The 15,327-nt window shown below is 31.6% G+C and overlaps 1 protein-coding gene across 3 annotated transcripts; it reads left to right on the forward strand.

Moving 5' to 3' along the window:
* Positions 1-811: 811 nt before the first annotated feature.
* LOC134706547 (MOB-like protein phocein) lies at positions 812-13,226 on the forward strand. Of its 3 annotated transcripts, none has more exons than XM_063565569.1 (8): positions 812-910; positions 3,297-3,359; positions 6,414-6,514; positions 7,095-7,137; positions 7,711-7,797; positions 8,653-8,732; positions 9,283-9,394; positions 11,048-13,226. In XM_063565569.1, exons 1-8 carry the CDS (start codon positions 842-844, stop codon positions 11,171-11,173), a joined length of 681 nt encoding a protein of 226 aa, XP_063421639.1. In that variant the 5' UTR covers positions 812-841; the 3' UTR covers positions 11,174-13,226. The 3 variants fall into 3 exon arrangements, with proteins under 3 accessions (XP_063421639.1, XP_063421640.1, XP_063421641.1); XM_063565570.1 differs by having other exon boundaries at positions 835-936; XM_063565571.1 differs by lacking the exon at positions 812-910 and adding an exon at positions 945-966.
* The last annotated feature ends 2,101 nt before the right edge of the window (positions 13,227-15,327 follow it).

Below are 15,327 nucleotides of genomic sequence, written 5' to 3' on the forward strand. Positions count from 1 at the left end.
TCAATTTTAAGAAAGCAGGCAACAGTTAATTAGTCAATAACAGTACAGGATCAATGATCTTGAATATATGCCACTTTTAACTAAAATATAAAGGCACAGAACCAGGACATCGGAGCACAGAACCAGGACATCGGAGCACAGAACCAGGACCGTTTTTCTAATCACCAGCACCGCGTCAGGACAATTCCGTTAAACGAACTTGCACGACTTTTGCAATATAATATTGTTGTAATACTTGTGACGCATCAGAGAAAAATTAAGCAACAAAAACAGTCGTTTTATTGCCGTTCTGATACAATGTAAACAAACCCACCAGCACAGAATCAGGACCCACCAGCACCCGTCAGGACCGAATCACCAGCACAGTACGTTCTCTCGCAGGACAACCATACCCACCGTGATAAGTTTTGTCTTGGAATTTGTAACCTTTTTGACAAACCTTGCGGAAGACCTAATAATTCAAGTTGCCAAAAGTCTTAAAATAGGGTTGCTTTTAACCATCAGCTGCATGGTGCATCTTTCTTGAAAATTCAGGCTTGCCAGCTGAAGGTTGATCCCCAGCAGCGACGTAGAGTTTTTGTTTAAAAATGACGAATACAACTTGACATTTTTTTTCCATAATCCATGATCTTGTAAAATGTTCAGAGTTCAGTACAAAAAGAGAAGAAATAATGATGCCAACGTTAAATAAGTTACATCATCTGTGTAAATAGACCGAATTGTTTTTTTTTCTCTAAGTTACATTGTTTGAAAACACGTTGCTCCTCCACGGACTGGTAACTCGATAAACCGAATGACACTAGTTATGTCCCTTGTTAATCTATTTTGAGAGGGCGCTGCAATGAAGATGAAAATGGCCGATGGAAATACAGCAGTCCTCCGACGAAATCGGCCTGGAACAAAAGCTGAGGCAATTATATAGTCAATTATTTAGCTGTACAATCACTTTGAGCGTATATATTTTAGGTCATGTGTCACACTTATTGATATGATCATACACTGAGATACTATCAATCGTTTGGCCCCGTTCGACGATTTTTTTTTCACCCCTCCCCGCAAAAAAAGATTGAAAAAAGATTGTACCAGTAGTACAGTATTACTGTGCATAGTCGTGCACCATGATGGTAATTAGTTGACGCCTACATTGGTGATGTTGATTTATTTTCTACATTCCAGGATAGACTCATAGTACATTTTTGTAGTAGCCTAAGTAGGTCATTTCGTACCTTGACCACCTCTGTCATTTCGTACCCAACATTAACTTCAATTGTTATAACTGACTAAGCTGTACATATAAGCTTAATATATACATAAAAAAATCTCTTGGAGGAAAGTTTTAAGATTACTTGCAGTACATATTAAAAAGAAAGTAAGAATACTGAACTCTGAGGAAAATGCAAAATTGAAAGTTGGTAATCCAATACACCTTATCGCTAATCCCGATGGACCCTGCCGCTTGAACTTTTGACGTCAACAACAATCACTTTTCCATTGTGGCGTCAGATATTTTGTTTCATAACGTCAACATTTTACGGGAACCTGTGTGAAATCCAGCAATGGCGGATAAATAGCGATAAGGTGTATGCCAATGTCAAAATCAAAAGCTCAAACACATCAAACAAATGTATATACTCCTGACTGTGAACAGGGCTACAGACATTTTCTTGTGTAGAAAATGGTGGATTAAACCTGGGTTTATAGCTAGAAAAAATCTCTCACTTACAAGTACAAAAGTCGCATTGACTTCCATAAATTTTATAATGACAATGATGTGTGAACAAAACTAACAGACATAACCATGATAATAGCCCCACAGGAAGCAATTACGACTGTACACAATAACAAACGATTTCCAATGTTTTTCCCTCTGAGATCATATTTATTTCTATTTATCAATAAATGTTTTTATAAATTAAAACCCTATTAAAATTCCCTTGTTTTCATGATACATTGTAATACAATTTATGTGCACTTGGTGAATGTTGATGACGATGACAAAATCATTCTGAAAATATTATAAAAACGGCAATCTGGCCTGCAAGTTATCATTTGCTAGCCAAGGGTTACGATCCACTCCCGCTCTCTTCACTCTTGGCAGATTGAGCCAACATTTGTGATATCAATGTTGCGCCATCTATCGGAAGTTTAAAGTCACGCCCATGCCGAATAAATTATTAAATTTATTACATAAAAAAAATATTAATCACAGTTCAAAAATCGTTTTTAATTGTGTCCGGTGAGGCTAGGTAAAATTCCAAATATTTAAAAATTGGGGTACATCAGTCAACATTGTGTTAATTTTAAAGAAAACAAATATATACATTACAGAGTTCGCGAAAACTTTTTTTGATCCGTCAGTCAGGACTGACAAAGCAAGATTATATGCCGGTCCTACAAATTTTTTGCTGGTCCTACAAAATCTGTCAATTTTATCCTGAAATAAAATCAATAACTTATTTCAACGGAAATTAACTTTATTTATTATATAAGGTTCCACCGCCGATCGTTTGCCAGGAACAGCTCCTTGAACAAATTTGATAGGCCACATGTGGCTCGCCGCCTTGGTCAGTTGGTTTGTTTATAATAAAAATCGGAAACCAGTACCGGAAATTACCGGCAGGTACATCTAATGACCAATGAAAAAACGGTCCATCTGATAACCGATGTAAAAAACGTGCCGACATAGGCACTGCAACGGCCGTTTTTGCATCGGTCATCAGGACCGTCACAAGTGGACAACATACTGGTCCGAGCCTCATTTTGGCGGTCAGGACCGACAGGACCGACGGTTTTCGCGAACTCTGACATTATATACATGTTACAAATTTTAGGTTCTGTAAAAGTATTGATTAAAATTTGTAATCATGTTAAATCCCTACAGATGTAGAGTAAGAGGAAAATGTGCATCTGACTACATTTGTTTGTAAGTCTGGTTTTCTTATTGTACTTGAAGTAACATTGTGAATAGAAGCATAACAAACTGAAGAGATAGAAATAACTGCTTTTATCACTTTTATTAAAATTAATTAAGTTTTGTTTAGAAGGGGCCCAGGCTGTACACTCTATTTGAACATCATGAACATGTGTGAAAACTGACCCTTATTGACCAGCTGAAGCATTCACATATTTAATACATTATAACAGATGTACAAATCTAAATATCCAAAGTTGACATAGACCATTCGACGCAAATTTTTGTTGGACATGACTTTACAATCCAGAAAATTATATTTTTTTAGCAGGAAATGAAAAGTTTTGATATTTTGAAATTATATCTGAATATGTTTGGTTTACAGATGTGGTCAAAATGGAGTGACATAGCTTATGAAGAAATGGATAATACATTAGCTGTACAACAGGTGATTTTAATATACAATATTTAATATTTACTCAGGTCTCAGGAGATAGTTAATTACTTGCTAAACGAAAAAAAAGCTACAATCTTGGCAATTAAATTGAGATATTTTGTAGTGTACATGTTTCCCCTTAAAGGCTGCTCTGATTCAGGTTTTACTGATCAGTCATATACTAATAATATCTTTATTCTCATAACCATTGCAGATACACAGGTACAGAGAGAGTGCAAAATAGGTACATGAATGTGCATTCATGCAGGGATCTCCATGGCCTGTTTAACGATGGCGCCCCGCCATCGTTCAAATGTCTTGCGCCATTGTCAAATGACCTGCGCCATCGTTAAATTGTCTTCCACCATCGTTCAAAACTGTTATCGTTTTTTTATAGCCTGACGCCATTTTTTTGGAAGTTATAATCAAATGCATGTAATTGCATAACCCTCAGTTTTTTTTTTACATTATAATCCAATACAGTTCTAACGCCTGAGGGAAATCCGGATTAAGATCGCTAATCACTTGTACCTGAGCTTGTACAGGTAGATTAACAAACCAGACAGGAGAACACTATAGAAGATAGACGATTCATTTGTCAAATTTTTCAACTAAGTTTCCGCAAATTCTATGATAATTTAGATTAAAGAAATAAATTAATAATCCAGTCACAAAGAAAACAGTTTAAAAAGTGGAACACATGCTTTTATTTTGACTAACGCAATCAGCATCCCCCTTTTTTGAAAAGTACAAAATAAGACGTAAAATAGTAATTATTATTTCATCGCAAATAACTTGATTACCGCTGTATTGGAACGACAATATAGAATAACTTTGAAAGTTAAAATGTAAAAACTTTAATTTCCTGTAAAGAAATGTCGTATCGTAAATCGGAATTCATTTCGTAGTTCAAGTTCACCGTACTACATGTATATAGTTAGGTGTGGAATTTTTCAGTTTCAAAAGGAGTTTATGGAATTTCAGATGGATTTCTTTCTATGATTTCAACATTACCATGCCCCCAAATTTCACATCCATACAAAAGAATGGGTTTACAACTTTATCGAAAAGATCTAAGTGACATTGAATAGAAAGATTATGTACATGTATGCGGCCTGCTTTCAACACATTAAACATAGTTTTAGTGGCTTTTTCGGCTAAGTGTTTCTGTGCTATTTTAGTATAACCAGTTCTAGATAATGATATGCCCAAATAGTTAAATTCTTTAACAATTTCAATGTTCGTGCCGTCTACAAAATGTATATCAAAATGTAAATTTGACAGCATTCTTCCTCTAGAAAAAATCATCACTTTAGTTTTCGTGATGTTAACTTTAAGCTTCCAAACATTACAGTATTGACTGAAAGAATCCAGTTGTTTCTGTAAATCATCAGCACTTTCTGCCAATAGTAATGTCATCTGCATAAAGGACTACAAACAGCAAATAAATAAAATGTTTTGATAAAAAAAAATATTGGAACTGCATGCCCATTATGAAAAAAGGTTAGAGGAAATCTGCAAACTGTATTGGCACAAAAAAATGTGATATATGTACCAAGGCTTCCAAAACGGTCATATATGCCGGTCATTTGTATAATGTCCGGTAAAAGACCGGCTGGGCAAAGCATGAAACGGTCATCTACTTTTTAGTTTCAAAGGCTTTTTCGGTCATTTTAACATATAAATTCAGGATCTTTTTGACCCAACATTTTGCCTTTAACAGCCATACATTTCCGGTCATAAAAGTGACATGATGATTAATTACTATCAAAACAACCCCTACTTCAATACTTTCTAATTTTAATCAAGGCTAATTAGTTGTTGGACAGCTGAAAACTACCTGTTCAGGTGACAGGTAAACTATTTTCAGTACCGGACATGGTATAACTATAAATTAATCGGTCGATTCCCAATTATTTTCGTACATTTCAGCAGCTTGTATCTAATTGATTTAAAATATATGATAAATACATTTATAAACATGATTTGATAAATCATTTAAAAAGGTTTTTAAATGAAAAATCGTCAGCACTACGTTGTATGAACAAGAACACGTGTGCGCATGTGCACAGGTAGGAAATTCAATTATGCATCCTACATTTCTTCAAAAATGCTAAAAGTATCATTGATACCTGTATCTAACGTTCATTTCAAGTATTTTGTTGAAGAAATAACGTGGAAAGAGCTTCTTCACTCAGTAGTTCTATGTTAACGTACACGGATTTTACATATCCGTTTATGGTCCATGTTTTACCATTGTCAAGTCAACATCCGGTTTTGAAAAATGTGACTTTTAAAACGAAAATAAAGTTCTAGACAACTTCATTTTGCACAAATAAAGAGTCTAATGCAGATATGAGCACGCTGATGTGCACACTTTGAATGATGCAATGCCAATTTTAACAGTTTATGTCAGAACATCAAATTCATATCAAAGTAAAGTTTAATATCGATTTTAATTTAATGTCAATCATTGGGATGGCCATCTGATTACAATAATTGCCTTTTGTGACTTTGTCTTAGGAATTAAAATTCGGATCAGATATAAAATGTCCGGCTGGCTCAGAAAAATTTTGGAAGCCCTGGCTGATATGTACATGTACTTGGGAAAAAAAATCAAAGATCTAATACAAATTGCAATAAATTTTATCGACAAAACTCTTGAAAGCGAGCACTTTTAATATTTGCAGATTTCTTTATCTTGCATTCTGAGTATTTTTACTGTGATGAACCCTTGGAATATTTATAACATTTATTGTACTTTTCATCAGTTGGGCTTATATTGTATCATGTAATGATTATAAGGAGATTTGGTATTTTCTATTATTGCAAAAGAGAAAACTATAAGTCACAGTCTTCAATAATCATATGTTTGATTTTAAGGGTATATTATATTGTGCAAATATTTAATTTGTTGGTGTATAGGTAGAACTTCAAGACATACATTTTCTTGACCTTGTTTACATTTTTTAATCAACATTAATTATACAACCTTCAAAGAAAATATAAGTCGTGTGATTTCTTTGTGAATCAACAGTCAATAATCTGTATTCTTTCTTTTGACAGTACATACAGCAAGCTATAAACAAAGATGTAAATGATGTTGAAGGTATTTTGAATCAGCCTGATGGTGTTGATGAAGGAGTTTGGAAATATGAACATTTACGGTAATATGTCTAAATAATAAACAGTAAGGGTACAAATTCATAAGATAATGGTGTAAAAAGTGGAGCAGGAACTATGCAGAAGCAAAACAAATACACAAAATTTTTGCTTTCATAATTTATTAGCAGAGTGTATGCTAGAGGTTTTAATTGCTAGGCCAAGTGATATAAAATCTGGTTCTGAGACAATGACTACTAAAAACTATGCAGCTGAGGCTGAAAATCAAAAAAGTTAATTTAACATGGCCTAATTATTCACATATATAATACCAATATGAATAAGCAAACAATGGCTTTGATTAAAGAGTGTGAACTGAAGAAATGTCTGGAAATATAGTAGTGGTTTCTGTAAACTCTTTTGAGACATAATCTATATAAATCTGTTTGGGGATTTTATACTTTTAAGTGAACAAAAAATGAAAAAGACATCTGAACACACATGACTAAAATTATGAACAGATATTTTATGTAAAAATTTAAATTAACAGATATTTTATGTAAAAATTTAATTAACAGATATTTTATGTAAAAATTTTAATTAACAGCTTTTGTCTGTGTAAATGAACATTGTTATCTTTTTCAGGCAGTTTTGTATGGAATTGAATGGATTATCAGTCAAGTTACAGGTAAAAAAAAGCTCATTAGAAATAGTAATATAGAAGTATCGAAGTAAAAAGAATGATAAATGGTCATTCTGGTTTTGTTTTTGTCTTGACTGAAAAATTCAAAAAAGGAGACTATTGCATGCTGAACACAATTTTGTTTAGGTTATTTTAAATGAAAAACACTATATCTTGAATTGGATTTCATGTTTAAATGACACTCACAAAAAAAGGTATATAGAGATATGGCGACAAATTTTGTATCTTCAAAATTTGAGAAAAGTGAAGAAGCTATCAACCCTTTAAGGAGGCTCGAGGGTATAAAAATACATGATGAAATATAAAAAAAAATATCAACAAAAAACTAACAAAATAAAATAGTATATGTGGTCATTTTCTGAAGAAAAAAATTCACAGCTCAGTGTATGGAAACATAAAATAGAAAGGTAAATTTTTTACCCGTTTTCATGCACTCCTGAGACATTCAAACTGTTTGAGACTAAATAGAAATGATAATTTTTTATGTGATGGTTATGTCTTTGTTAATTTATGTATACATGTATAGTAATATGATAAATAACTTTATAATATTTACAGGCTGAATGTAATCCAGAAACATGTACACAAATGACAGCAACAGAACAATGGATCTTTCTATGTGCCGCACATAAAACACCTAAAGAGGTAAATGTACAATTATAGTTATTCAAAGTAATAAACTGTCACGTCTTCTATTTTATAACTTTCCATATTTAATACAGTGCACACTTGCTCAAGCATCTCTGTGAAGGGTAATAGAGTATTTGCTATAGGATAGAGTAAATTATCTCCCTTATTTCCAATCAAAATCTGCCATGAAGTATAATGATAGGAACTATCCTGTTGACTGGCTTGGTCTTACTATGTTTAAGGATATATATAAGGTGAAGTTTAGAAATTTGTGTCAGATGTTCAGACTTTGATTTTTTAAATACAATACAGGGTAAAATATTTTGCCCCTTAACACCATTTTTTCTTTTCATAAGAAACTACAAATATAGCTCATAAAAGGTCATTTAACAAAAAAACGTAAGCTGATTCTAAAATCTCAATCTCTCTTCATCAATTTGAGATGCAAATAACACCAATTCAATATATAATGTAAAAGTCAAAGTCAGGCTTTTCCCTGCCATTTCTTTTAAAAAAAAACCCAATCATTTGGAATAGGAGCTCCATAACCTATCAATATGTTTAGCTTATAATGTTACTTAACTATTGAATTTCCGCCTAAGATTATCAATTTCAAATTTTAGATTTATTAAATTTTGACCTAAGTTCATCCTTAAAGGTCATTGTGATTATCATGGTTATATATCCTGTGCTCAGCACTGACTTTAGTTACTAATTATATTTTTTTTCATTAAGATTAATTTTTGATTCTTTTTAAGTTCATAAGTAAGTTGGAGGAATATCATGATACATTTATATATGTTTATATATATTATTACAGGATTGCTATACAGCAAAATTCATTGTATACCTATAATTGATTAATTTCAGTGTCCTGCAATAGACTACACAAGACACACACTAGATGGAGCTGCATGTTTATTAAATAGTAATAAATATTTCCCAAGCAGGTTAGTTAACAAGGTGTTGAGCCTTTACAGACTTGTCTAATGTCATATTCTTTTAACAAAATACAAACCCATCTGTAATCAAATGGTGGTACTAATATTTTTGATTGGCATGTACTGTTATGAGCTTTTTAAAGACTAATTTAGATTTTATCCACCTGGCAACACTATTGTTGATTTTATCATAGAAAAGGTGAAAAAACTCAAAGGAGAATCCAAATCCTATTTCAAATGGTAAAATCAAAAGCTTGAACACACAAAGGAATGAAAAACAACTGTCATATTTCTGACAGTACAGGCATTTCATGATGTAGAAAATGGTGGATTAAACCTGGTTTTATAGCTAGCTAAACCTCTCATGTTTAAGTTTAAAACTTTTAAGTCAAACAGCACTGATTTAGTAATGCATGAATTAACACCACAAAGAAAAATAGTTTTCTCAAGCATATATTGATTTACTTTGAAAAACTTGCTCAATCCTTGAAAATGTTTGTTGCTGTGTCGACTACTTAGAATGACAATAACAAATTAACAAACTTTGCTGTCTTTTCAGGGTCAGTATAAAGGAATCATCAGTAGCAAAATTAGGATCAGTATGCAGAAGAGTTTATAGGATATTTTCACATGCTTACTTCCATCACAGAACATTATTTGATGAATATGAAGTAAGTTAAAAAGATTATTGATATTTTTACTGTTGAAAACTGTAGAATGTTAAGGGTATAGGAAGTAGATTTTATACTGAAACAGGAATTTTTATATGAATGTCTGAAAAGTCTGAAAAACCATCTTAGAATAAAAACTATACACTGGAAATTTAGAAAGATCCTGGTTGATTCATTTAAATTTTTTTTTTATTCAAAATACAAGTTTTAATTATTGGGATTGTAACACTGTTGCATTTTTTCGCAATATAAAAACATCGCAATAATTTCTGAATTTACAGTTTTCATGTTTTAGCCAGTACCAATTACAACTCCTGCCCATGTTGCCTGTTCACACATGTTTGTAGCTGACTAGGTCATGCCACCTATTGCAATAAATTGGTGTCCTTTGTTGTTAGATTTAATTTGAAACAAGAATATTTGAAATGTGAAAAAATTCTCAGAATTTCACATTTTTTTTTTTTCAATATTTACCAAAATGCATCAGAGTGCTCCTTTTATAACTTATTGACCTAAGAAGATGATTTTTACCCATTTTTGCATTTTTTGGGGGAATTTAAATAGATTGAAAGTGACTGTAATCAGCAAATTTGATCAGCAAGATAAGAGCTACCAAAAAGTTATCACCAAATTAATCTTCTCCTTCTAGGTGTACATAGCCCTAAGCAAATAAATTTGATCCCTGTTTTGATATTATCTTTTAAACTATAATAGATTAAAGGTTGCACTTTGTAAATACAGCTGTTTCTTAAACCACATCTCTTTTGGGGAGATATATGTAAAGTATTCATAATAATTAATTTTGTGGTACTGTTTTAGCCGTAAAAGGAGTTCCTATGAAAAATTGCATTGTTGATATTTACAGAAATGCAACCTATAAAAACCTGTATAATGTGAAAATGGCCAGTAGGTCTATAAATAAAAGAATTTATCTATTGACTCCTAAAGAAGTTATTGCCCTTAAATGACAACCTTTTTCCACACTTTGTGTTTTTATCCTACTTAGGGCATAATGTTTTGGTGTGTGCATCCTTTTGTAGTCGGTTTGTCCAGCTTCAGATTAAAGTTTTTGGTAAGTGGGCCATCCTTGTACTATGGACACATTCTTGTTGATACTCATATAAGTTTACAGCAAGATTATGAACAAATTAATCAGATATAGGAAGATGTGGTGTGAGTGCCAATGAGACAACTCTCCATCCAAATAACAATTTAAAAATTAAACCATTATAGGTTAAAGTACGGCCTTCAACACGGAGCCTTGGCTCACACCGAACAACAAGCTATACAGGGCCCCAAAATTACTAGTGTAAAACCATTCAAACGGGAAAACCAACAGTCTAATCTATATAAACAAAACGAGAAACGAGAAACACGTATATATTACATAAACAAACGACAACTACTGTACATCAGATTCCTGTACAACATGATTAAACTAGTCAACTGACTCTTTGTGGGATTTATTGCCCTTAAATGATCCCATTTTGCTTTTTGGATATTTTATTTGAAAACTATCATAGTATAAGATAAAACAGCAAAAGTGATCATAAAACAGGGCATGGAGATTCGTAAGTAATATTACATGTACTAACAGAAGTTCTTCAATTTAAGGTAGTTTTAACTGATCTATGCTGTGTTTTTGTATTTCAGAATGAGACCAACCTTTGTAAAAGATTTACAATATTTGTGACGAAGTACAATCTAATGTCCAAAGAGAACTTAATTGTACCTATATTAGATGACCAAGAATTAATAGAAGGAGAGAGTGAAGCATAAACAATTATTCACCACATTTATAGTCCAATTATTTAAAGTGGATAGTAACTTGAACAGCAGAGGATGTTGACAGTGCTAGAACTCAGTAATAACTAAATGTTTACTCCATTGTCTATGTATACTTTGAAGATGTTTATGTTGAAGAAAGAGAACTGTGTATTACTTAATTGCCAAGATCTTCATTAGAAAAGCCCAATGAAGTTGATGACATTTGAATATTTTTTTCTCATTTCAGTGGCATGAATGCACAATAAGAAAATGTATATTTAGATTTATAACTGTTTTTTTTGTACAAATGATTACTGAAAATGTTTTTGAAAAATACATACTTTATCAGTTATTGTAAATTTTCAGCTTTAGGGATTTTGTTTAAAAGATAACAGAAGAGTGACATGATATTATTACAAGCATCTACTATCACTCTGTTTTAAGGATTCATTAAAGAATAAGAGCAAGCTTTACATGATAAGAAAATAAAGAGATGTGGTATCATTGCAATTGAGATCACTACATATAGACCACTGGAGAAATATGTGAACAATTTACATATAGATAAAACTGTTTCTAATGTTCACTTTTTGTTAACTAGAATTTAAATTATCATATAATTAGGAAATCATGGAAATACTGGAATGCCTTTTTCATGGTGTCTACTTTATGTTCAAAAATCATTATTTTAACTATTCATTATTTTGAATGGTTTCTTGTATAAATAAAGGAAACATCATATATTATCTTTATGACAATTTCATATGCTTGATTTCAAAGACAATGGAAATATTGGATATGTTCTTAATTGAAGTCTTAAACACTTTTTATATTGAATGGCAATAAATGCTTATTCCATATATACAATTGTTGTTGTATAATCGATATCACATTCTGGAATTTGCATAGATTATTTAACAAGAATTATGATAGTACTTATTAAATTCTATTTTATGTTAGTGTTAATTAAAAATTGTTACATAAGTTCAATAAAGCAACAGTGAGTATATCAATCTTGTATAAACTCATCAAAGGTACCAGGCTTATAATTTTGTACGTAAGTATCATGTAAAATGTTTTTTTATGTAATGAAAAAAGATTTTAAGATCAGGTGAATAACACTTTTGAGCATGTTTTCAATGACTGAGCATGCACTCTTTCCTATAGTATTATTTAGTATTGTTTTACTTATACCTGTTTGTCTAATATAGATCTGATATTAAAGAAATAAGTGTTTTTTTCAGAATTGATTTATATTGTATGTACTTACTTGTATCTTGTCATTTCTCTAATCATAAGAAAATAGAGAAAGGTAAGAAAAGAGTACACATTATACCTCTTCATATGTTCATAAGCTCATCACAAAAATGATTGACTGTTATTTAGGGACTGGTGTAGCTGGCAGTTTATCTCTTAAAATTACTTCACAATGTGTTGACTTCAGGTGATTTAGAGCTTTACATATTGGACACTTTTGTATTGTTGAACCCAGGATGTCTTTGATATTTTAAGTCTTTTTTGTACTTTAAAGATGTAACAAAACTGCTATATTTGCCAGCAAAATATTGAGACCAGATTAGTTCTGTCATCTGCATTGTTAAAGTATATTGTTTATAGTAGGGTTTTAAAATATTTCCAGTACATTTCAATATTTACTGCAGAAATAGTCTAGATGATTTTACGTCCGACAATTCTTTACTTTACTATAGTTTTGCAACATAATGAAGGCTCGAAATAAAAATAACAAAATCAAAAGGGTTGGGAAAATCCATATCATCTAGAAATAGGATGAATTATCTTTCTATTCACAAAATATTTCACAATAACCCTCAGTGTGTATAAATTGATCAGAACTGTCATTTTATTTATGTATTTAGAAATCCATATACACTTATTTAAAGTAACATACAAGTATCTACCGAAATTGATTGTCATTTGATTTGATATTTAAATCCATAGCATATAATAATCATGTATTTATTTCTATGTTAATAGTTTCTGCATAATTTCAGATGTATGGTAAATTGTGTATGTTTTTATATGAAATAAAAAAATGCATAAATTATTATTTTATATATTAGCTCTTTTGAACTTTCAATGTGAGAAATCTTAATAGTAAAAAACGTAAATCACAAAAATACTAAACTCTGAGGAAAATTCAAAACTTAAAGTCCCTAATTACATCATCAATTGGCAAAATCAAAAACTCAAACACATCAAACGAAGAAAATGGTGGTTTGACTTGGTTTTATAGCTAGCTAAACATCTCACTTGTATGACATTGACAATGATGTGTGAACAAAACAAACAGACATATACTGAACGACTTTAGAAACGCAACACTCATTTTGGTGATTTTTTTTACCAAACCTTTTTTGATTCTCTTACAACTTCTTTTCATGCTTATCATGCTTCTTTCTCCTTACAAAAAATCAGAATCTGACTTATCTGTGGTTATTGAACATACAGTATTTTTGAAGTCGCACGAATTTCTAAAAGCGAAATTTTGGTCCCATGAAAGATTGTTTCATTTTTTTTTGCTTTGTGAAACAGTTCTTTCAATCCTTTGCCTTACTTATTTTTGTTGTAAATGTTGCATCTCCATTTGGCCAAGTCTGAGAAAGAAAAAAAAACAAAGAACAGAATTAGCCCTTATGAATACTGCAAACATGAAAACATAAATGTGCTGCAACCATACCGTATGACTTCAGAAACTCGTCCTACTGTCCTTCCGACAACGATACAAGTAGACAAGATTTGTTGTTGGCCATCAATAAACAGATCAACGTGTAGTGACAATGAAACATCAACAGAATTTGATTATGCAACGTCATTTGTCAATCATGTTTACGGCCGCAACGTCAACTGCTAACCAAATTGCCGAGTGCCATTGAGTACAGATTCATGCCATAAATGTTTCCCATGAACTGCATTGCCAAAGAATTGACTGACAGAAAACCTGTAAAGCCCTCAAGTTCCAACCGCATAATTGCCAAAACCAATTAATGGGTTGAACAAATGCAAAATCAGAAGGTGTAAAACAGAACCCCAAAAATGTCAGACAGAATTTGTTGACCTTTCTGACGATCATTTTGACGTTTGTAACAGGTAGTCATTGCTTTTGAAGTTGACACATTCATTCAAAAATAACACAAAAATAATCTAGTGCTGCGTTTCTAAAGTCGGTCAGTATATAATAGGTAAAAATATCAAAAATAGGGGTATAGCAGTCAACATTGTGTTATAATCTTATTCACTATAAAAACTAAACGAATATGTTACAAAGAAGCACAAAAAGGCATAAAGACAAAGCACATTAGCAAAATAAGACACAGGAATACAAATACTTATAATAGCTTAATAACATGATGGGATGTATAAGTATAAAGCCATGTTATATGTATTAAAGAAGGCATATAGACAAAGCACATTAGCAAAAATGAAAGACAAGAGTACAATGTTTTTGTTGTTAATTTGATGTCTGTATAAGTCATCAAATATTTAGTGGTATTTATAGGAGTCTCTTGGTAATTTTAGAAATGTGAACACCAATTTCCTAACAGAAAGAACTGATTTCCTACTGTGGAGAAAAAATCTATCCCACTTTCAACATTATCTTATTGCTTAAACAATAGTCCAACTTATTTGACATATGTGTAAGCAAAACATTTTATTTTAAAAGATTTAGCAATGTTAATTTAAATTTTTAACAGTAAAATGTAAAATAAAATTTTATAAAGTAGGTACCACAACAATGAAGAATGTATGGATATGCTAATATTTGGTAAATACAGAGGTATAAATGACCAGTTTCCCCTTTTTTAAAATAAGGAGAAGCCATATAATTACCAATGAGACTTATGTCCACCAAAGATCAAACGAAGTGGATGTCAGCAATTGTTGTGAACTGTGCAGCATTCAACAATGACGAAACCCATTTTACAAAATAGGCCTCGTCTATAACAATACATTTATCGAAAAACAAATATAACAGACATAACCAACTACATCCACTGAGGTACAGGTTCCTGACTTGTTACAGGCACATATAGATTGTGGTAGGGTTGAACATGTTTGAAAGTCACAACCCTCTCCTTATCATTGGGCATTGGTTCAACAGTACAATAAAAGAACAAATTATAAAAGAGAGTTAACGAGAGTCTCTA

The sequence above is a fragment of the Mytilus trossulus genome, chromosome 2 (genome assembly GCF_036588685.1).
Source record: "Mytilus trossulus isolate FHL-02 chromosome 2, PNRI_Mtr1.1.1.hap1, whole genome shotgun sequence".
Lineage (NCBI taxonomy): Eukaryota > Metazoa > Mollusca > Bivalvia > Mytilida > Mytilidae > Mytilus > Mytilus trossulus.